Source organism: Rattus norvegicus, chromosome 19 (genome assembly GCF_021556685.1).
Source record: "Rattus norvegicus strain SHRSP/BbbUtx chromosome 19, alternate assembly SHRSP_T2T, whole genome shotgun sequence".
Classification (NCBI taxonomy): Eukaryota; Metazoa; Chordata; class Mammalia; order Rodentia; family Muridae; genus Rattus; species Rattus norvegicus.
In genome coordinates, this window is record NC_141552.1 from 62,656,396 (window position 1) to 62,680,624 (window position 24,229).

The 24,229-nt window shown below is 53.0% G+C and overlaps 1 protein-coding gene across 2 annotated transcripts; it reads right to left on the reverse strand.

Annotated features, from left to right (window-relative positions):
- Nucleotides 1-236: 236 nt before the first annotated feature.
- Slc38a8 (solute carrier family 38, member 8) lies at nucleotides 237-23,350 on the reverse strand. 2 transcript variants are annotated; one of them, NM_001192009.2, is given in 11 exon segments: nucleotides 2,076-3,265; nucleotides 5,494-5,545; nucleotides 8,037-8,245; nucleotides 8,563-8,710; nucleotides 9,880-9,994; nucleotides 14,388-14,445; nucleotides 16,252-16,353; nucleotides 18,083-18,215; nucleotides 21,309-21,507; nucleotides 22,572-22,762; nucleotides 23,115-23,350. In NM_001192009.2, coding segments are annotated over 10 exon segments (1,299 nt in total). In that variant the 5' UTR covers nucleotides 22,761-22,762; nucleotides 23,115-23,350; the 3' UTR covers nucleotides 2,076-3,171.
- Nucleotides 23,351-24,229: the final 879 nt, after the last annotated feature.

Here is a 24,229-nt window from a genome sequence, read left to right on the forward strand (position 1 = left end):
ACCTCTGTCCCCAGTAGCAACATCCAGTCACTGTCAGGGTCCTTATCCTCCCTCCCTCCCTCCCTCCCTCCGGGGGTCTTCATCCTCACTTCTGTGCTCATGTACCCTCCTCTTGGACAAGCCCCTGCCTCCACATTATTTCCCTTTTCCCCTTGGCTGCCAGGAAACTCAGTGTCTCCTCCCATTTCTCACCCTCGGCTGGGGTGCCAGCATGACATCGCTCTAGCTGATGGGGATAACTTTTATATCTTTATTATTCACACAGAACACTCCCCCCCCCACACACACACGTTTCATTGGTTGAACAGGTGCACACACCTTCCCCGAGGCAGAGCCAATAGCTCAGCTCCAAGGCCGGTTTGCCCACAGCCTCCTTCACTCAGGCACTTACTGCCCCTGTTAGACATTACCTAGTACAGCAAGTGGTCTCACAGGGGCAAACCTTCACAAGGATGACAGGCAGTCTGGCCACTGCCTGCTCCAAGGGCTAACAAGTCCTCAGACACTGCCTGGCTTGTTCTGGAACCAACCTTTCTAGGACGATCCTGAGCCTCTGGATGGGACAGCAGTAGGTCACACGGGGCTGGTCAGAGGATGGAGGCCCAACCCTCTGTCCACTCCACAGTACAGAATAGCAGAGAGGAAGGTGAAAGGGAATTCAAGGCCAAAGCAGTCGCTCTCATAAAGGACCTTGCAAGACCAGTGGCTTTGACTTCCCTTGCTCCATGGACTCGCTGTTAAACATATGGTGGGAATTTGCAACATGACACCAGGGCAGCCACATATAACCATCTGCTGCAGTGACAGCTCATGGGACAGCTAAGCCGGCAAGACACAGGACAAGAGAGCACAGGCACAGGGTGGAGTGAGTGCTAAAGGACTCGGAGTCTTTTGGAGGTGAGACAGCATGCTCACTGGGATTAGGCTGTGACTGCAGCTAAATTCTAGGCTATGTCTGTCGGTCAGCATGCCTTCAAAGCGTGAGTCTTAAGAACCGCCTTTCAACATTGAAACTCCATGCCTGTGAGGAGGTGGGAGAAAATACCACACCACAGACTGGTTACACCAACTTCATGAGGCCCCAGACACAGCACTTGGCACAAATAGGAAGGGTCTGGCACAGAATTCCACCAAACTAGAGAAGGGGCTCCTACTCCAGTTGTACCCAGAAGCACTTAGGCCCAAGAAACAACCAGGTTTCCCCCCCTTCCCTTCCCCTGACACACGTGGCTCCCCCATAAACAAGGCAAGAATATGCTGGAAGCTAAATTCAAGTTTTGGATGAAGATTTCAAGACAGCCAATATTGAGTCTGTCCCTTGGTCATTAGTGGTCACTTGTATGCAGGTCTACAATGAACAAAAGCCAAGTATACAAAAATACAAGTCTGAGGAGAAAAGACCACCAGGAAATCCCATGCTAGAGCTGATTTGTGCTGAAAGAGAAGAGACTTTGTACACTTAGGGTGGGGCCCCGCCCAGATAATCTGCAGTTCTTGAAAGGAAAAGGCCAGAGGGGTCTTCTGCTCCTACAGAGCAACAGCGAAGCAAAGCTTATGCAAACGTGATTCACGGAGGGTGCCCAGGCTCCAGCCCAAGCAGGCAGCAAGCTTGGCAGCAGCATCCGTGTGGTTCTGGCTTTGGAATCATAAAGGATACAGGAGCAAAGAAATGAGTTGTGGAATCTTCTCCGCGGGAAAAGCTGCTGAGGCCAAGTGTGTGGCTGGCAGGGGAGTTTCTGCATGGAAGCCTGAGAGGCTGTTGCATGAAGCCATGAAGAAGGCAGCTAGATTGTGGTGGGGATCCCATGATGCTGGCGGTGCCCAGGGCCATGGATGGTGTGGTAGTTTGTACATGTTTGGCCCAGAGAGTCGCACTATTAGAAGGTGTGGCCCTGTTGGAGTAGGTGTGTCACTGTGGGCATGGGCTTTAAGACCCTTCCTCTAGCCTGTTCCTGGCTTCCTTCGGATGAAGATGTAGAACTCTCAGTTCCTCCTGCACCATGCCTGCCTGGATGCTGCCCTGCTTCCTGCCTTGATAATGAACTGAACCTGTAAGCCAGCCCCAAGTAAATGTTCTTTGATAACAGAGCTAGGAGTTGGCAGTTACGGGGAAGCCTGCCTCACAGCCTGGCATATTCAAGTTTTTATAAACACGACAGTATTATCTGTCATCAGAGAAATGTCTGAGGTATGAGAATCTCGTTTACTATTTTCTAGAGCCCGAGGAAGGTCACAAGCATTCCTGTGCTCCCTTCCCACATGTGTGGACATTCCAAATTTACTTCCTGAGAAATAGCAACGTTAGATGTCTTCACGCTTGTCTCTCAAATTCATTACGTCCCTCACACAACCTGAAGTCAAACCCCAACAATGGGAACGTTTGAAGCTGGACTGAATGCATTTTGCAATGGGGGCCAGGGAGTGGAATATGGCGGTTTGAATAAAAACGGCCCCAAGAGGCTCACATTTGAATGGTTGGTCTCAACTGTTTGGGAAGGACTAGGAGGTGTGGCCTTGTTGGAGGAGGTGTGTCCCTGGGAGTAGGCTTTGAGATTTCAAAAGTGCACACCATTCCCAGTGTGCGCTGTCTTGAGCTTGCAGAGGAGGATGGGAACACTCAGCTACACTCCAGCACCATGCCTGCCCGCCCACCTGCCCGCCATGCTCCCTACCACGATGGCCACAGACTCTAACCCTCTGAAACTGTAAGCCCCCAATGAACTCTTCTCTGAGTGGCCTTGATCATGTGTCTCTGCACAGCAATAGAACAGTAACAAAGACAGACATCTTTAGACATAGCCAGTGCAGACAAGCGCTCACTAACTAGAGATGGGCCTAGGCTAGGTAGCTGGCATCCTGCTTGGGAGAGGACACACAGGGCAGGTGTTGACCCCGTGACTACGATGATAACATCTACAAGTCAGGGACACCAGAGGAGGATGTGGGAGGAGCTTTCCAGAACCTTCTGAAGCAGCATGGCCCACTACTCTCCAGCTCGCATTCTAGCTTTCAGCAGCATGGGCTTCTACTGTCCTGAGTCACCACGTGAAAGCAACTTGTCACCGCAGTCCTTCCTCACCAGGGTCCAGTGAGCCACAGGAGGAGCAGAGCTTAGTCCATAGGGCAGCAGGGTCTTCAGGCCAGACGCAGGAGTGACTGTGTCAGCCCACGTCAGAGCAGCTCCACCAAGGCCCCAGCTGTGCTCTGCCCAAAGACGAAGGTGCCCAGCAGCACAGAGAGGGTGCCCCAGGCCTCCAGGCAGCACCTACAAAGCAACACACCTGGGTTGTGGGCTGGCAGTACGCACTGCTAGGTAGTGCTAGCAAGCCAGGTGTGTCATTAAGAGAGACAAATGTCCCTGTGCTGGATAGTTTCATGTCAACTTGACACAGGCTAAAATCATCTGAGAGGAGGCAACCATAACTGAGGAAAAGCCTCCATAAGATCAGGCTGCTGGCAAACACGTTGGGCATTTTCTTAATTGATGATTGATGGGAGAGGTTCTGGTCTGGTCCCCTTTGGGTGGTGCCATCCCTAGGCTGGTGGCCCTGGGTTCTATAAGAGAGCAAGCTGAACAAGCCAGTAAGCAGCACCCCTCCATGGCCTCTGCATCAGCTCCTGCCTCCAGGTTCCTGCCTTATTTGAGTTCTTGTCTTGACTTGTTTCAATGATGGACTATGATGTGGAAGTGTAACTTTCCTCTCCAAGTTGCTTTTGGTCGTGCTTCATCACGGCAAAAGTTACCCTCCATAGGACATCCCCTTTCTCTTTTATCAGAGGGACGGTGGGGGTGGGGGTGGGGATAACGTCCCTCCCTGCAATGTCTCATCCTTCCTGGACACTTTATCAAAGAAAAGAAATGGGGCAGGGGAGCAACACCTTTAAGCCTTCTTCCCTACAGCACATACGAGAACAGCATGTAAGTGAGAGAGAAGCCCAAAGCCCCAGGCCACACACAATCAGGAAAGCGGTCAGCTAGGGTATAGGACCAGAGAAGTCTGGGGCAGCCAAGACCAACAGTCACTTAGAAAGAGAACCTCAACTGAGAAAATGTCCCCATAAGATTCACAGGCTGTAGCCAAGCCTATAGGACATTTTCTTAATCAATGGACCAGCAATGGCAGGGCCTCCAGAGAGATCATTGTAGCATTAACCAGGGCCAAGAGGAACTGTCACCAGAGATGGACATCTCTGACTGAACAGCATCGGCACCCCCAGAAGCCCACAGGACACAAAGCCACTTGCCCACAGGTGGGAAGGACAGAGGGCAGTTTCAGAAAACTATCTTGAAAGCCGAATAATCTGTGGTGAACCCGGCCATGACGAAATCCCACAGCCTGCTCCAGGAACCAGCGAGTGGAGACAAAGCAGTTGGCATAGAGACGTCCAGAGCAACCCCTGTCAGGACAAGAGGGGTCCGATCCATACCTGCTCCCCTGGAAAAACAGACCTTGGGCTCGGCAGGGCTGAAGGACAGGGTCAGAGCACAGGCCTAGCGCAGTGCCCGCATACGTGGCTACGCGAGCCAGGGGTATCTGAAAGGGGCTGCGTGGCACCACACACTGCGTGTTTATACGAGACCAGGGCCTTATCCAGCAGGCCCTTAGGGTCTGTGGGTATGATAAGTGCAGGGTACTGGGGCCTGGGCTCATAGACAAGTGTTTTCCTAAGGCACTGAGTGGTAAGGGTTTGAGGGCCACAACACAGCCCTGCCATCAGCTGATCTCAGGCCTGCCTCCAGAGCCCCCAGGGTACATTTGTACCACTAAATGCCCCCAGACACACTGCTGAAGGCAGGCTGGAGATCTGTGCTGTTCTCATGCAGGCTACACCCACCACCTATGGTTTCCCAGGCCTGGACATATCGTTGGAGCTCCCAGACCCTCGGTACACCCAAGGCAACGCCCTCAATCTTGCTGCAGAAAGCTGACCCTGAGTCCCTCCAGCTGCCTTAGCCTACTTCCACAGCTGCTCAGTGGCAATCTAGGGGTGGCTAAGCAAGGCAGCTCAGACCCCAGTGTCTAAGCTGGGGCCGGCTCTGTCCTCACCAGCCTGCTTCAGCCACTCCCCCCCATCTGTAGGGTAGACATAAATGAGGAAGGGCATCTAGATTAGTGGAGCCTCCTGCCCCTGGCAAGATCTGCTGTCATGATGACGTAGCCGGTGGCTCTGAGTCCTGTCCAGCGCATCACACTTTTAGACTCAGGACCAGCCTGTGCCCTGCTTCTACCCTGAGCCAAGCTTCAGCATAGGTGTAGCCTAGGCCACTGGAGGTGAGGGTTCTCCAGACGGACAGGAAGTTCCAAGCATAGAACATGGAGGCTGATATGTTCAGTACACACCGAGGAAGGCTGGCTGGAGAGCAGTGCGAGCTGTTCTCATGCAGGCCACACCCACCGCCTATAGTTTCCCCCGGCCTGGAAGCACCATCTCATTCGAGCTCCCAGCCCCTCAGTGCACCCAAAGCGCCACCCTCATCTTGCAGACACTCACTTGACTCTTGGTCCTATGGGCTCCGTGTCCACAGCAGAGATGAGGCACAAACCTGCAAAGGAGACACGAGGTCACCTTGGCTCTCCCTTACTGAGCTGGGGGTGCAGAGAGCTGCCAGGGCTCCACAGTCCTTGGGTCCCCAGTGGAAGACTGGTACATCTGGGAAGGTGGTGTGGCCCGGTGGTTAGGGTGCCAGCTTGGAGTTAGTGAGGCCAGTGAGGGCTCCAGATAAACACCCTGAAAATGACTTAGCTGAACAGCATCGCCTCTCAGGCCTCTGACTTCCAGGGGCAGGAATTTGGCATCCCCAAGCTTGGTGTGCATCTGGGGAGCTGTAGCTGCCCCTGGTTCCTTTTCTTTCCCTTCTTTCTGATAGGGTCTTGCTACATAGCCCAGACTGGCCTGGCGTTCTCCATCCCCATCTCAGCCTTTCTGTCAGGATGACAGATAGGCCCGCTATTGCTCAACTCCTCCCTCCTCCCTCCTCCTCCACTCCCATCCCCCTCTTCTTCTTCCTTCCTTGTTTAGAGGCTGGAAGGGATAGCTCAGTGGGTAAAGCATTTACCACGCACGCATGAGGACTGTAGCTCAGCTCCCTAGAATTTAAAACCCGGTGCTGTGGTGGCCTGCAATCCGGGCATACGGCTGGCATGGTAGCCACTGGCATAGCTAAGACAGCCAGCTTCAGGTTCCGCAAGTGCATAGGCTAGAAAGCAATCGATGAAGACAGCCCATGTCCATCTGGGGCCTCCACTTGCACATACACATATATGTGCGCGCATGCATGCATACATTATATGCGAAGGGGGTGGGGGCAGGTGTGTGGCACAGGCAGATTGCTGGCAGTCTAGTTTCCATGATGAGTTCCACGCCAATGAGAGACTCTGACTGGGTACCTGAGGAACAATACCTCAGGTTGTCTGCTGCCTTCAGCCCTTCCCACGCATACACATATAAATATACGTATACTTCCATACGCATACACACATAATCATACATGCATACACATACACACGTACATATATGCATATACACATATATGCACACATATACACATACACATATACACATACACACGTACATATATGCATCTACACATATATGCACACATATACACATACACATATACACATACATACACACATACACACATGCATGCACATACACACATGTACATATACACATACATACACATATCATATACATACACATACACATACATGTACACACATCATATACACATAAACATATACACACATCCATGTACACACATGCATGCACACACATGCACACTCCACATACACACACATGTACACACATATCCATATAGTATAGTATTGCTGGAACTATGCATTAGCTGTAGAGTGCTGGCCTGGCCTGCACGGGCCCTGGGTTCCACCTCTGGCACTGCATCACTTCTGTTCAACTTCAAAGCCTGCCAGTTCTGCCTGGAGCTCCCATGGAGCTGCTCCCACATGACCCTCCCCAGGCAGTTCACTTGGGCACAGGCAAGAGCAGAAGCTTTGAAAAGGCTCCCCTGGGACCTGAGCCAGAATTAAGAGGCAGCCTCAGACCACGGAGTTCAAAGAGGCAGGCACCATGAAATCATCAAACCGTACCCAGAACCAGAGTGAACAGTGACAGTCTCCCACCTGGCTTCGTGCAGACAGAGGAGCCACACCCCGTGGTGTTACTGTCTCAGAGACAACCTGGATTGGGCATCAAGAACATCTGACCACAATCTCCCAAGTTCATATCTGCCCAGTACAGACCCTCCCATAGCAGAACTGCATAATCTACACATGGAAGACTTACTGTGCGCTGTGCACCTATTATGCGCCCAAACCCCTATTGCATGTTGAAGCCTGTAAACTGTTCTGAAGCATTCTCTGGTCTTACCCCTGCTGGGTTTCCCATCTGGAAAATACCCCTGCCGGAGCCTCTGGAACACCTCAGCGCTTCACTCCTCAGAAAGCCTCGCTGCAGAACCTGCCTCCAAGTCTGAGTCCGAGAAAACTCTCAGGGACTGTACAGTAGGCCTTATGAGATTCCCACAGACAGTGTTTAGAAGTGACCAACCATCCCACAGTGGGAGGCACTGACAATGGACCAGTAGCCTTTCCACTCTGCCACAGGCCGGGTGTTCCTGGTGCCTGGGCCTCTGCCTTCCCATTTGTGGGGTGGGACGACACAGTACAACCATTAGGGCTGTGGATTCACTTAGCCAGGAGAGGTCTGGAAAGTCTAGCCTGTACCTGGCTCAGTAACCCAGGCCCTCATGCCACAAGGGTCCCACCTCCAGATCGTAAGAGCAGTGGTCCTCAACCTTCCTGATGCCGAGACCCTCTCATCCAGTTCTCCGTGGTGCGGTGACCCCCAACCGTAAAACTATCTTTGTAGTTACTCCATAACTGTAATTTTTCTACTGTCCTGAATCATAAGGTGGAGAGTTTTGGTTGCCAAACAGGCTGAGACCCAGGGGTTGAGAACCACTGCAGCAGACCAAGGCCTTGTGCTGGAGGCCGGGGGCTGCCTCCACTTACCTGGGAAGATGAAGATGAAGAAGGCGCTGAGGCCACCGATGACGCCAATGATCTCGCTGAGGTCCGGTAGGAACAGAGCCATGGCGAGTGTCACTGCCACCCACAGGAAGGTCAGTGGCAGCCGAACCCAAGGCCCTGAGGGGTCAGCCAGCACTGGGGACCCCTGTGTGGCCCAGTAGCTCTTTTTCCAAAAGTCCTGCATCACAGACCTGTGGATACATGGATACCAGGGCTCAGCCAGCGCCTGTGGCTGCATTCTCCTGCCTTCCCTGAGTGCTGCACACCGCCAGGTCTGCCCTATACCCAACCGTGTGTTCACCAGGGCAGCCCTCAGGGTCTGTAGGGTGAGGGTAGAGAAGTCAAGGTCCCTGGCCCAGTCCAATGCTTACTGGCTGGCCAACACCTAAACTCACCGTGCCTGTGTCCCTCACTCCGTCCATCAGAGGTGACCTCAGCCCCACCATGCACACTTACACACCCCACACGGAAAACATGACCTGTAGTGCACCGGGCTGAACAGGCTCACCTCCCCAGGAACAGCACGATGGGGTAGACGGTCACAATGGAGACAGCAAAGAGAACCCGAGCTACAATGATGGCTGTGTCATTGCCTGGGTAGGACATTAAGATATCAGCAGAAACTTCCGTCCCGAAGGTCAGGAAGCCATAAACCCCTGCAGGTGGGAAAGATGGGGCGGGTATCTGCAATGAGAAGATCCCTCCCCCGGCACACACACACACTCCCCCCACCCCGAGACACCCTAAGGATTTCCTTTGGTATCGTTGGAAGTTTCTAGAAGGTTGGTTGCTTCTGGCTGGGGCCGGGCTAAGATGAGGATCACTGACTAGAAGCACCCACAGCCCTGGGAAGTAGATGCAGTTTCCACGTTGCCTAGCGCCAGGCAGTAGCCGGGAGGAAGCAGCTGGCAGCACAATCACGTTCCAGAGGGGAAGACTAAGGCCTAGACTGTCCCCAATTCTCCACAATCTCTCAGCTGGCTGGGGCAGAGAGCTAGCTAGCCCCTTCCCACAGCACCATACTACTTGTCACTCAGGTCCCTTGCCCTGTCCTGGGACATTACCTATGGCCTAAGCATGTAGAGGTCTCTTGGGGACCTAGCTGGAAATCCTGTGATCCTACGGACTCTGACACTAGGCACATCTGAAGGAGATACTGTAGTCACAGCCTTTAGAGCCTGGGGTGGCAGAATGACAGATCCCCTCGCTGACTGGGAAAAAGGTCCTTGTCAAGTCCCTCAGGTGACCGCAGGAGTCTAAGACTGCATAGCAGCTTCCTGTAGCCTGAAGCCTTCCAAGTCAGATGTTCCAGTAGATGAAGGCAAGGAAGGCCATCAGACAGTAGCCGCTAAAGGTCAGCTGCACTGAGACCCGAGTCTGAATTCGCACACACTGTTGACCTTGGGCCTCTCATGGCCACTCTCTGGGCCACACTTTTACCATCTCTGAGGACCTCTGCCGACCTCACGAAGTTTGTGGGCCCTCAAAGTCCATACATCTGTGCAAGCGCTCTGTAAGCCACCTCCCAAATGCCCCAGAACCACACCCCAGAACAGCAGGGGAGGTAGGTGCCCCACATGAGAGTAGGGGCTTTGGGACACTCAGTGTGGCATGGGTCTCAGCTTTGCATATCTAACTGTGAGACCTTGGAAAAGCACAGAAGCTCCCTGAGCATCAGTTTACCCATCTGTAACCTTTTCCTTCAGGGTACTAAGGATTAAATGAGCACAGAGCATGGTGCCCAGCATGGGATGGGCTCTCTGCTGCCCCATTTGTTTCGATGGCCACTTCCCTTCCCTAGGGCACCCTCCCCCTCAGACCCTACCTGTCAGCGTGTAGACAAGGCAGCAGGCCATTAAGGACAACACAGAAACCAAGGTCCAGTGGGGGAGGCTCTGGTTCTGCATGCTGCAGTAGATGGAGACCGCGGCCTCATGACACTGGAAGACAGAACCTGCAGCTCAGACTCCAGGGGTGACCAGGGAGGTGCTACACCCCAAATCTGGGAAGTGTTGAGTGTCCACCAACAGTATAGGCAAATGTCAGGACACTCAGTGGGTGGAGTATTAGACAGCTCTGAAAAGGACTGACCTTGACCCTACCCCCCATTTCAGTGCAGAAGAGTTTCACAAAACAACACAAGGCTGAAGGAAAGATGTCAAGCAAGGGAGAGGTCTCCAGTTCAGATCACAAGACGAACATTGGCAGCAGGGTTCGGGGGGGGGGGACGCCAGGCATTAGTGGTGTTGGCACTTAGAGAAGGGACCATGCATGCAATAAGGGCCGTCCTGTATGTTGGAGGGCATCAAGCAGCAATCTCTACCTAGACTGCCGGATTCCCATGTGTGTTAAAAACCCTAACGACGATGCCTCTGGGGCACCATCAAGCTGCTGGGACCTAACAGAGGCCGGGATGGCAGCTTGGGTGGAGTGGGTGTTATGATGAGTGGGTGGTGAAAGCCCTCTAGGGTAGTTGTGTGGGAGCACCCAACACACCCTACACTTGTGATTTATACTTCAAACAGAAACAAGTTCTGTGTCAGCAAGATGGCTCAGCAGGGGAAGGAGCCTTTCACCAACTGAGAGCCTTTGCCCTCAGTTGATTCCCAGAAGGTGGGAGGACAGATCCAACTCCCACAAGCTGGCCTTTATCTCTACACATTCATTATCACATATGAACGTGTACACACACACACATGCACGCACACACACATGCATGCACACACACTCACACGCACGCACACTCTTACACACACATGCACGCACACGCATGCACACGCACACTCTTACACACACACACATACACGCACACACATGCACACGCACGCACATCCTTACACACACACTAATACACAAGCAAGTAAAACAATGCTAGGATTATATGCCATATCGCGATGATGTAGTCACAGACATCGCAATTTGGCTTTCCTCGTCTGGCACAGCCCTAGCCCTGGTGTCACACAAGCAGGTGAGGGACCCTAAGGAGCTCACAGGGTAGAGATGTAGATCGAGACACATCCCTATGATCTACCGTAGTCACACCCGTACCCTCATCCCAAACAGCTCTTTCCTCCCACACGGTCTTAGCCCTCACCGTGAGTGTACCTGGCTCTGTCTCTTCAGCCTCTGTCAGCTGTAAAGTCACCACCCCCAGCTCAGAACCATGCCTGGGTAACACACGAGCATCTCTTGACTTCGCCGGTGGCCAAAGGCCAACAAACAAGACTCACCGGCTCCACCAGCCCTGCCATAGCCCATGCTTGGTTCCTACTTGGTGTGAGGCAGAGGGGCACAGGCACAGTGGGGCTGCACATAAGCCTTCTTTCTCCTGGCCCAACCCAGGGACAGCACAGACACACTAGCCCTGACCCACTAACCCTGTACCCTCACCATCTGCCCTGGGCATCTTTGAGCCCCTGGGCTGGGGACGAGCTCAGTCAGGCAGTGGTGACCATACCGGATCCTTGGCTGATAGTGGTGGACGTCAGGGTAAGCCCTCCTCCTGTGTCCAGCAGTACTTCTGTGCTTGCCCTATGTACCTGTCAGCACAGCCGATGGATCCTGCAGGGCCACTTAACACCCCCGTGGCTCCTGAAGGGACCCTACATCTTGGCCCTGTCACAGGTTTGGGAACCATAGGCAATGCCCCATTTGAGGGACCCAGAGCCTCGGTTCTGTAGGCAGCAATGCAGCCAAACTCCAATAACGTGAACATGTTCAGGGGCACAGACACATCTGGGCACCCGCCTTTTCTATGTGTCTATCTGAGGACAGCAATAGGGAACAGCAAGTGGAGTCGGACTCCCCAGTCCTTAGTCAATGCACAGGACAGGGGACACATGAGCCAAATAGTGTGGCAGCCTCACTCCACACAATTGAATGTCACTTGTCTTTTAAAGAGAGCACACACACCTTTTTGGTCTTTTTGTTATCTTGTCATTTTTTTTTCCCCCAGAGCTGAGGACCGAACCCAGAGCCTTGTGCTTGCTAAATCCCCAACCCCGCACATACACCTTTAAAAGCAGCACTTGGGGGGGGGGGGGCTAGAGAGATGGCTCAGTGGTTAAGAGAACTGACTGCTCTTCCAGAGGTCCCTTAGTTCAACTCCCAGCAACCACATGGTGGCTCACAACCATCTGTAATGGGATCCGATGCCCTCTTCTGGGGTGTCTGAGATATCGACAGTGTACTCATATTCATAAATAAATCATTAAAAAAAAAAAGCAGCACTTGGGAGGCAGTATCAGGAGGATCTCAGAGTTGGGGGCTGGCTATAGAGAGTGAGTTCCAGGACAGCCAGGGCTACACAGGGAAACTCTGTGTTACAAAACTAAAACCAACCAAAGAAATGAAAATCAAAGCCAAAAGAAATGAGGTGTAAAGTGACATCCAAGGCCCAGAGGACAAAAGGGAAGCACAGCACAGGGAGGGCCACAGATCACTAGGGCAGAAGATCCTCAGACAGAGGAGCCATGCTTGGTTGGGGGGGGGGGAGTGAGGGGAAGGGGAGGGGGGAGAGAGGAGGATCCTATTCAAGTTCCACAGCCACACTTTAGAAGGGCAGTTGTATGAGGTGAGCTGACCCCTCAGTAAGTCTGTTTAAAACAAAACCAGGGGGTGTCAGATGGCCAGGATGGTCTGTTTTCTAGGCCTTTCCCTGGTCCAGTTCAGGTTGGGGTACAGGGTGCCCTATTTCAAAAAGTGTTTAGAGGAAGGTGATGTGTCTGAATCCTGTGAGAAGTCCTGGCAGCCATGGCCTTGCTGCCTTTATTTCCTCACAGCTCAAGCAGTCTTCATCTTCCTGCACCTCTTCAGATCCCTGTCTCTCTAGATCCTTCATCCACCCTGGCCTGAGTCTCACCCCCACACTCACACACTGCCCTTTCTGCCCCCTAAGCACAGCAGCCCTTGGAAACCCTGGAAACCACAGCTTGGTTGCTAAGAGAACACAAGGAGGGAGCTGAGGTCAAGGTGAGGTCTGTGAGCATTCGGAAGGGGACTTAGGCAGGCCGACCATCGCTCCATGTTGACCACACCCAGGCAACAGCCCAGAGAAAAATCAGCCCCGTGCAGCTTTCAAAATATCAGGCATGAGAGCTTCTCATGAGCCGGTCACCCAGCCCCGGAGGAGGCAGTGCATCTGTTACAGGCTGAGGAATGGGCACACTGCAGGGCCTCCTCAAAAAACAGTTCTGAAAGCAATGTAAGCTGAGGAACCCAACAGAGGATAAGGGCGGGAGGCACAGAGGCCTTGAGGCTACCCAACCCGATCTCTGTGGTGTCCCCTCTGCTGGGTTCTGTGGGAAAACTCCGCTAATTTAGGTGGAAGTCCGCCTGACTGGACAGCCTCTGGGCTGGGGTGCAATATGGGAGACTACCTTCATTAGAGCGGCTTCTCCTTTTTTGACCTTGTCTGGGGAACTCTAAGACCCCACATTTGCCTCTACCTGAAGAATACCACAGAGCCTCAGTTAGATTATAGGGTCAATATCCTCTCTCCTGATAAAATCTGTTCAGTCAGCACCTGATAATCCTGAAATGCTTTCTCATGCTAACAAGGCATTCCAGGTGCCCTGAGCCCCCAGCCAATGACCTTTGTCCATCCTGGGTGTTCCTACCCTCAGTCCCTCAGAACTTTATAAGCCTTGAATCACTCTGAGTAAAGTTGATCTGATAGCTGGACTGGGTGAGGTCATTCACTGTAGGTACTCACAGGGCTTCCAGGTCCCCCTCCCCCTCCCCACAAGCCCTGCTCCCACTGCCCTTGTAGACCAAATCAGGCGACAATCCACAAGATCGGGGGTGGGGGGGGAGACCTTCAGGGTTCTACACAGAATGGTGGCTTTGCTCCAGTAATAGTCTACTAGCAATTCTGCCTGTCTGATCCCCTGTCCTGTCACTTGGCCTCCCGTCTTCTCCCCATACTCTCTAGGCAGTAAAGCCTCAGGAGGCAGGCTAGCTCTTCCCTTTATTCTGCAAGCATGCGTGGGTGTCTCTGTCCCCAGGTCTGGTGGTGGTTCTGTGATCACTCTTTGGAGAGGCATGTTCCCAGTCTCTGCCCTTCTCTGGATTCCACACCCAACCAACAGGATACTGCTGATACTGAGGTGTGGGGGAGAAACTCAAGGACAGCTCACATCCCCACTAGGTGGCCCAGACTTCCCAACCTCTGAAGGTAGCCCATAGGCAAGGCTGAGCTCTGAGAGCAGGACAAGCATGCAGACTGCCCCCCCTCCTCCCTCCACCGCCCCTCCCCCCCTAACTCCCTAGGGTCTGTGTGAGCCTTGATGCCTTGCTCTCCAGAGAGCTCAGAAGCCTGCAAATGTCACATACCTGGAATCCAAAGCAGATGGTAGGGAAGACACTAAACACAGAGGTCCAGGGAGATGGGCTGTGAATAGACAGGGCCAGATGTACATTAAGGAGCCAGAACCAACCTTCAACTTCAGAAGATTTGTTTTAAGTGTAACGGGGGAAATATGACAGAGCGGCTGCAAGGTGTGTTTTAAATGGCTGAGTCTGTGAGCATGCTCCAGGGCCAGAAGGACGCTGGTTCAATGCTGCACTTTCTTAATACATGTTTGTGGACATTTGGTGACATGACTCTGCCTGTGTGGGTGGAGCTTGGACAAGGCAGTGGCGAAATGGACCCCCAATTCCCCTCTAGAGGCTGCTCATCCCCAATGTGGACATATGCAGCCACTGTCCAACACATCTCCCCAAATGCAAGGTTGGTGGGTCCTGTATCCACAGCACTGCAGGGAACAAGTCACCCCTCCTGGTTCCTGTCAGGTAGGCCTGGTTTGCTAAACGGCTCTTCACGCCCACAGGAATACAGAGCAACATGAACAGCAGCACTTTCGGCCGCAGAAGAGTTAAAGCCCCTGATATATCCCTGTCCTGATTATATCCAGGACTCAGCACATTCCCAGGGGCAAAAGGGATTTTGCAGAGAAGCACCTTGGATCATGGAGGTGAGCCCAGTGTGACACAGGAGACAACAGTGGTACACCCAGAGCCCCACATGGCTGCTTTCAGAGGAGGAAGGGCCAGAGTTCAAGGAATGTGGGAACCTGCTGAAGGCAGGAAAAGCCAGAGACTGCAGAAACAATGGGGCCACCCATGCTACAGTCTGATTGTGCCTACGATCCCAGCATTGTGAGGGGAGACACACGTGCTCCGTGCTCTGGAGCTGAGGGAAACACTCCTAACTGTTCCAGCTCCTTGGTTTGTAGGGACACATCACAAGAGCCTCAGGAAAACCCACCCGTCTTAAAACCCCACACCCACCCAGGTTCTCCCAACTCCTCCCACCTCAGTACCGCAGCTCCACAGAGCAGCAGCACAGACACCAGCATCCATAGTCTCCAATGAGACTCCATATATCACCACACCTCAGCTTTCCCTCACCTGGCTCCCCCAAACTGCAAACACACACTGCTAAGTAGCCACCAAGTATCTAGCAGATGTCTCCAAACCCCTTCTGGTGTCGTCTCTACCTCACCCTGGCTCTCAGGTTTCACCCTGTAGCCCCTGGCCAGGACAACCATATTACTGTGGGTCCTGATACAGGATGGACCCCGGTCCAATCATGATTGAAAATTCCAAGCGTGGCGACTATATGGTTACATGCGCTGAGCTGTCCCTACCCTGAGAAGGAGATGTGCACAGACCCAGCATCTGACCATATCACCTGCCAAGGATGCTCCCCAGCCTGTGCTCCCCTGGTCTGAGGCATCTGGTCTGGGCTGGCCCCTCTCCCTGCGTCTGACTAGAATAGCCCATATGGCAATCCTTCTCAGGACCAAGTTGTGCTCCATCCCTGCTGTGCCCAGAACACCAAGGGTGCCCCAGTTCACCCATGGCAAAAAACAACAGTCTTCAGAACAGCTCTTAGTCCCTACATGATACCCGACATCACTTTCAGCCCTAGTCAGGGATGCTCGACATCCCCACTGTTCGCTAAGCCTGGGTACCCGTCAGCTTCCACATCGACGGTGCCCAGGAGCCCCAGGCTGCTGTGGTCTTTGATGCTTTTGTTTTTCCCCTCTAAAGGAGAAATTTTCTTTATTATACATCAGAGATAGGAGGGATCTCAGGGGAGAGAACCAGGGTTCTGCAGCAAGTCCCAGAGGTTCCCATTTCCACAATCTTACTCCCACCCGAGAATCAGGAAAAACCGTTTCCTTAGACTTACCTCAGCAAAGGACCGGGCTGTCGTATAAGGCCCTGGGGCCATAAGTAGTACTGCACAGTGATGACCAGAGCAAGGTAGCAGGCAGCCAGAGTACCTAGGATGCTGGCATACATGGGGCAGAATCAGAGACCCCACACCAGAGACACACAGCCAATGTCCACATGGGCATCCCAGCTCTGCCCTGGCAGGCATAGAGCCAGGACGCACTGCTCCTGAACCACCATTCCCTCTCCAAACAGGGAGCACCAGGAGGGAGAGCAACTGGGATATCTTTCCTCTCACCAGCGAGCACCACTCAGCTGCTCGTTTGACAAGCAAGTCAGAACATCTTCAGGCTTGGCCCCAGGGGAGGGGAAGAAGAGCCTGCTGTGGCCCAAGGGTCACAGGAGCCTTGTGGGCTGCAGGTGTGGAGGAACTGGGCTGTGAGGCTCCTTCTCCCAGGATTACAACGTCCATTGTTATTCACACACAAGGGAAGGGCAGTGAATGTGAACTTGGACCAAGTCTGTCCCACGTTAGGTCTTGGCTTTTTAGCTCCATTCCTGGGAGCTTCAAAGTCAAGAATGAAGTAAAAACCCGTGCCATCTGACTGTACAGCCTGCGAGGCTGGGTGTGTGGGAAGCCTGCCTCAGTCAAAGGAGAACATGTGCTGTCCTGGTGGCATTTAACTCAGCTGTAAGGACAGGCAGGAGAACAAATGAGACAGGAAACCATAGTAAGGGAGACAGGCAGCCCCAGGCAGGCAAGCTCTACTGTTCTCCCTCATACAAGTTGCCTTGATGGAGAAGGTAATAAGAGAGCACACGGGATATTAAAATATAGGGGGTAGGGGCTGGAGAGATGGCTCAGCGGTTAAGAGCACTGACTGCTCTTCCAGAGGTCCTGAGTTCAAATCCTAGCAACCACATGGTGGCTCACAACCATCTGTGATGGCCTCTTCTGGTGTGTCTGAAGACAGCTACAGTGTACTTATATATAATAAATGAATAAGTCTTTTTTAAAAAAAAATGAAGGGGTTATGCTGAGGTTAAAGATTAAAACATGGATGGTGAGAGGGGAGTGGAGTAGAGAAAAGGTGTGGAATGACTCTAGTCAAACCTAACGACCTGTGGAAATCCTTACCAACGACAATAATGACCTTGTACGCTAACTGAACTATATTTTCAAAAAGGACTTTAAGCTGGGTGTAGTGGAATGCACCTTTAATGCCAGCATTCAGGGGGCCCTTCCCCCAGTCTTCTGCCCCACCTCTTGGGCCCTCCTGGCAAGTTCAACTTTGCACATGGTAGCCAGGAGCTCTCCAAGCTGGGCGCTGCCAATCCTAAATGCCACACTGAGACCCACCATGAGGTCTCTTAAGCCACCTGCTGAGGACCTGGGATAGACCATACCCATGTAGAAAATTGTTGAAGAATAAATTGAAATTATTGCTATTATTAATTATTTTGTTGGTTTTTTGTTTTTGTTTTTGTTTTGTTTTTGAAACAAGGTTTCTCTGTGTAGCTCTGGCTATCCTGAAACTTGCTCTGAAGACCAGGTTGGCCTTGAACTCACTGAGATCCCTGAGATCCACCTGCCTCTGCCTCCCAAGTGCTGGGATCAAAGGTGTACACCACCAAGCCCAGTGCTAAAATTCTTTTTTAAAGACCAGCTATTAGTGTTTCTTGGCTAATTTATATTTTCTACTATGGGTACACAGAGCCTGTAAAACTTCGAATTTTCTTCTCAAATGAAAGCAAACCTGTCCTTCTTTTATCTCTGACAGTTCACTCCCCAAGGTGTGGCCCTGCCACACAACTGGCCTGCCCAGAAGCCTGGGAGGCCCCCATACCTGGTGTACTTCTGGAGGGCGATGTCCCGAAGTGCTGACAGGGGGAAGATGACCAGCACGGAGATCAGGGGCAGGGTGAAGCTTTGGGCTGCGTACCAGGGCTGTGGGGCGTCAGGCAGGAGGGAGTCACACACTGTTAGAGACAGGAATAAGGGCTAGCCTTGGACCCCACAGTAACCATAGTAACACATGGGCTGGTGGCTAAGTCAGCCTGGAGTAAAGAGATCAGAAGTGGGATGGGGCCTATCCCATGCCCCCTTGAAGGAAGGAACGCCATATTTCATGAAGTCACTCAACATACACACACTGAGTTTCCTTCCCTGCCTTTGTGGCACTGAGAACTGACCAAGGCCCCCTTTGGTTTGGCTCGGAAGCACTCTGGGAAGAATGAGCCCCTTGGTTCTTTCTGCAGCTCTGCACATCTACTGAGTAACTGCTCTTGCTCACATTGTCAGTTGGAGGGTAAACCTTAGGGGGAGCTGAGCTGGCCCCTCCATTCCCCCAAGGGTGGTTAAGAACCCTTAGGGGCACCTAGCTGATGACAGAGGTGGTCGGGGGTTGGCCGGGATAGACATCAGCACCCACTCCCAATGCCTGCTGGAGATCCCAGAGCCTTTCCCTTGGTCTACCTCACCTCAGGGGCCCTCTTACTAGCTCAACCCAGCTCATGGCAGCCGGGAGCTCTCCAAGCTGGACACTGCCAACCCTAAAAGCCACACTGAGACTTGCCATCAGGTCTCTTATGCTACACGCTGCAGGACAAAGCTGTGACGGAGCACACCTGACTCAAGGACAGGGGGCCAGCCTCTCAATGAAAGCACCAGGGGACCAGCAAGATGCTAATGTCACTGAGAGGGAGGGCAGATGGGGGAGGGACCCAAGGAAGTGGCAGACAGCCTGAGGTTGGAGTGACCGACTGGGAATCACAGGCAGGTGACCGCTGGGCAGGGAAGGCTGGGAAGGGAAGTAAACCCTTTTCTGAGCTCATCAAAGGTAGCCTCATGTAGAAATAACTGCCTTGTGAGAACAGCTCCCCCAGCTGGTGAGGGGAGGAAGGGTCCCACAGCCAGGTCACCCTGCAGAGAACATCCCTGTGCCACCAAGAGAAGGCAGGTTGAGAAGGGTGCATAGAGACCCTAGGTGGGCTTTAAAATGCCACAGAGGGTGAGGTACAAACCCTTTACTCCCCACCTCCTCCCGGAGTTACCTGCAACCAGGAAACACCACTCTCACATCAGTGCAACGCCTGCTCTTTCATAAACCTGAACTGACTAGACAGCCCATGAAGTCCTCAGCCAATGGGGTCATTTGTGTACCTAATTCATACAGTGACTGTCCCTATGCACTCAGACTGCTTTTGGCATCTTCATTCCAAGAGCATGAGATGTCAAGGACAGACACATCTCCAGTGAGGACCAGAAAGACACATGCGTGCTCTCTCCCCCACCGAGACCTGGGCTGGCTCATCTCTCAGGACTCTGGGCACAGTGCTCCATCCTGGAGACTCTGACTTCTCAACACAGCCTGGATCTGAGGCATGGGATGGCTTCCGCTCGCCATTGCCAGTGTGTGACCTTTTACTCATGAACGATCCAGAATTTCCATCCTCCACATCCTTGGGTATTGGATGGCGTCTGAGGTACCAAGATCCCACAGCCAGAGGACTCTTCATGCAAGGGCAGGAGAGAAAGACACAAACAACAACACAGTAGACTGCCATCTAACCCTAGCAACAGCTATATTCCAATTAAGCCTAAAGATCCCAATTAAAAGCCAGAGGTTGTCAAGATGATTTAAAAAAAAAAAAACAAAAAACAAACCCACAAGACTCAGCCATAGGCTGTTTACAAAGAGTGAGTTTGCAACCCTGAGCTGTAGCTGGCTTCAGAAAAGACTAGGAGGGTGGCCCGTGGATGCTGATCTTGAAGCGGGTAAGTCTATTAATAGAGAGAGAGGCTTCATGCTGGAGATAAAGCAGAATATTTTATATTAATAAAAGATGTGTCTAATCACGGGGCTTCAAAAGCCTTGGAGCGGAGTCTGGAGCTAAAGGGTACAGTAGTGAGGCCGGAAGTCACAGCTGGAGGTTCGACACTGGCTCTAAGGTAACGGGTGGACTAACCAGGGCATTTAAACACTCAGAAAAGAGACCGGGCTAGGGATGTGGCTCAGTGAATGGAGCAGGAGACCCTGGATTTCATTGTCTGAACTGTAGAAACCAGGCATGGGGGCACACACCTATAATCACAGCACTGAGGACACAGGCACAGGCTGGGGAGATAACCCGGGGAAGGGACGTGCACTGCCCTTGGTTGGTCCAGTTTGGTTCCCAACATCTACATCTGGTGGCTCACATCTAACTCTAACTCTAGCTCGGGTGTGTGTGTGTGTGTGTGTGTGTGTGTAATTTGACACCTCTGGCCTCTGTGAGCACTTATGCTCCCATGCACATGCTCCCCCAACCCCCATGCACACACATTTAAAAAAATGTTTTTTAAAAAGAGGTAGAACAGGGGGATCAGGAGCTAGGGTCATCCTCAGCTACATAGTGAGAGCTCTGTTGTAGTCCAGCCTAGGCTACGTGAAACCCTGTTTCCAAACAGAACAACATGGACCGTTCCCTAAGCCTGACCAGAGCTGGGTTCCGAGTGAGTCTCAAGATTCTCTAAATCTCTTAGCTGTAAGAGGAAGGTCTTATCTGTGATATAATTAAGACAGGAAGCAGAGGATCTGAACAAATAAATGGAAATTAGGCAAGATGGTGCAGACATCCTGTGAGTCGGGGCAGAAGGCACAGCGAGTTCCTAAGCCCACGCCTGGCGTGGTGCAAACAGGAGGTAGGTAAATGTACGCTACAACCATGCTTAGAGGAGAAGCTTCAGGAGAGGACCAGAGGCCGTGATCGTGTGTCTTCGCCATGCACAGATCGAAGGTGCTACTGGGAAGCTCTCAGGAGAGTCTTTTGGCACTTGGCTTAGTTTCCCCTTCTGTGAAATGGGCTGTCTCCATGAGTCAGCCATTCCATCTGTAGCTGTTGTCTCTCTCACGCCCTCATGACTGCTCCCTCCCTAACCATGTTGGGTCCTCAGATGAAGCCATGCCTTCACTGTCCCCCCCCCCCCCGAGGTCCTCAACTACCCACTGTCCTGCTCATCAACTGGGGGCTCCCGAGAATCATTTCAGGTTCTGCACCCTGGATTACCCTGATGCCAGGAAAGGAACTCACACTTTTCCAGTTGGTCCCCGATCACTCTGAGGAAGGCTACGGAGATCATGAGCAGGTTGGTCAGGAAGCAAGCCTCACACAGCTTCCCCATGGCGGGGCCACATAACTCACGGACCACACCCTGGTAGGTGGTCTGGCCACTGACAGATGCTGCATAGCCCAGGATGACCAGACCGCTGATCAGGAAGACCAAGGATACCTGTAGAGGGGACCAGGGACCTGAACATCAGAGGTGTGACTCAGAGGCCTTCATGAAGCTTCTGCAAAGAGTTGTGCTGAGCTCTGCCCGAGAGCTTCAGGGGAGGTGGGCACTGCCGGGTGTTCTGAGTCTGGGAACCTGACAGCTCTGCCCCTGGAGACAGAAGAAACTTCACAAAGGCAGGGAGTTGAAATTCCCTCCTGTTCTCATGAGAGGCAAGGCTAGGAATGTGGGGGCAGAACAAGGACATCTGGCTCAGAACCTCAGGCCAGGCCACTTGTGTGGTGTGAAACCCGCTGTGTAGCCTGTGCAATGGTGACGTCCCACCTGGGTGCTGGGTTCTGGGGCTTTCAGGGGCATGCTCTGTGAGAAGGGCAGGACTGGTGGTTTGTGGGGCTGGGGCTCTTTATTTATAGCCCTCCAGGGCTCTTTCTATCATTTATAATGAACAGTTTTCACACATGCACTGAGTTAAGACTATGCCCCAAACCCACAATTCACCCCAGATCCCACAAGCAGGTTCCTGTGCTCTCTCCTGTCTGTCTTGCCCAGACACATTCTGAAGCCAGGGTATGAGTGGCCTGCAGGAGTCAGTAAGTTCCAAGGATGCTTTGGGTGGCCACTGTTGAGAGTTCAGTGTCCTGTACACCCCTCCCTCATGGTCTAAATGTACAAGGGCGGGCCTCGGCTGCCCCAGGACATCTGTTTCAGGATGAGCCCCTCAGCGCACAGCCCCAGCCCAGCCCCGGCCAGTCCCACATCTAGCACTGTCCAGGTCCTGTATCAGGAGGTACAGCCGTGTGCGCCTGCAGCTTGTGACTCTTTTTCCTGGTGATCCCTCAGGATGTGATGGATCTCATGCTAACCCCAAGAGCCCGTGGGGATTGGTAGTCAGTTCCTGCATGCAACCCACTTAGAGTGGGACGTGTCTCCCAGGTACTGAGGCTCAGGAACCCAGGCTAGCACACAGAGCCAGGCAGCTCTGCAGACGCGAAGATAAGAATCGCACCCAGAAGAGCCAGGGCGGTCTTCCTCCACCTGCCCCAAACACCTCTGTGACTCACCAGTGCCACCAGGAAGGTGGGCACCAGGCCTCCTGCCTTGTAGAAGGCCCAGGGGAAGTTGAGCAGGCCAGCTCCCAGTGCGGACTTCAGGAGGATGAACACGGCGCCCAGTGAGGACAGAGGGGGATGGGTGGTAGCAGGGAGGGGCTTCTCCGGAAGGCCTCTGCTCCCTCTGGTCTGCCCTTCCATGGCTGGGGCAGCAGAGAGGAGGGCTAGCACCGAATCTTCCTTTCCGATCCCTTAAACTCGAGGTCTCAAGGTCAGCATGAGCAACAATGGTGGTACTCCTCACTCCCCCAACCCCATCCTCTTTGGTTTCCTCGCCTCTTCCAAAGGCGGCCATGCACATCCATACCTGGCCCCGTAACTTACACTGCTCTCTCCCATCCTCTCTAACCCCGAGGCAACCCTGACCTTATCTCTCCTTCCCCTTTTCATCTGAAGCCCCGGCTTCCTCTTCTGGTGGAGAGTCTCTCCCCAGCTCCCACCCACAACTGTGCTTCCAAATTCAGCTCCCACAGTGCCCGGATCCCTAATCCTTACCAAACCCAGTAAGGTGCCCCACAGGCCTGGGTCAGCAGATTCCAATTTAGGCTTCCTCTTAGTGCTTCAGTTGCCCTGCTGCAGCCCTGGGAGGCGGGGGAAAGGAGAGTCTACCTCCACAGGTCTGGGCTCTTGAGATGTTCATTGGGGAATCCTAAGGGCATGTGTTGGGTTAAGGATCCAAGTCGGAGGGACAGAGAAGACAGATTGAGGCCACCTGTTCCAAGAGCTTGCAACTTTGGAGGTTTCTGACCTGATCGGGATGTCTTAATTCTTGTGATCAGTAGAAGCCCCTCCTCGGGGTGTGGCTTTGTCAGCTGCTTGTTGGGCAGAGCTCAGCTGGGATCCATATAGGCCCCCAGAAACCGACCCCACCCACTGCAGGCCTGGGGTCAGTTTCTTCAGAGCCCCAGGTCTTGGGGAGGACCATGGAAGGCTAAGTCTATCACCATTACTAGCTGTCACTGGCTGGCAGTACATTGAAGCCCATTTGTGGAAGGGTCACTAAGCATCCCTGGTAAGTCCTCTCTCTCCCTGCCTCTTACAAGACCAGTGGTGGGTGCTCCTCAAATAACCACGTGACTCAGCTGTGTCTGACACCCTTCGAAAAGGCAGACTGATTGCCTGTTGGGGAAGCCCAAGGTTCTTGATTTCTAACAAGCCCCAGGCAGAAGCCACACTGAGAAGGAGGCAGACTTGGAAGCTCTCTGAAGCAGCGTGCAGCTGCTAAGCCACCAAACTCAAACCCCTGCGCTGGAAGACACACGTCAAGATGTCAAGGTCAACTTGGCATTTTCATTGGCTTGTTGCTGGAAGTCTGACCCCAATCTTTTCTTGGGAATCCCCCGGAGGACTACTGCAGACAAGCGGCCAGCCCAGCCCTGCAATTTCTGCCTCAGTGGGCCTGGGATGGGGTCTGAGACTCTGCCTGTCTCATGTTTCCTGTTGCTGGCCCAGGGACCCTGCTGAGAAGTGCTTTCCATCAAACATGCCCAGAGCCCCACCCCATCCAATCAGCCTGTCAGGGACACCCCCAAAGTGCTGTTTCCTTCTGTGTTCCTAGCAGCTCCACCCTGACTTGGTGACCTCCTTGAGGCTCCACACAGCTGGTTCTC

Excerpts from the sequence above, each read along its gene's own strand:
- Slc38a8 (XM_087595087.1), bottom strand. The coding sequence starts at position 22,760 with ATGGAAGGGCAGACCAGAGGGAGCAGAGGCCTTCCGGAGAAGCCCCTC. Across the intron at positions 18,216-21,308 it reads CGGGGACCAACTGGAAAAGT|TGTGTGACTCCCTCCTGCCT; the intron begins GTGAGTTCCTTT and ends TGTCTCTAACAG. Across the intron at positions 5,546-8,036 it reads CTTCATCTTCATCTTCCCAG|GTTTGTGCCTCATCTCTGCT; the intron begins GTAAGTGGAGGC and ends TCTCCTTTGCAG.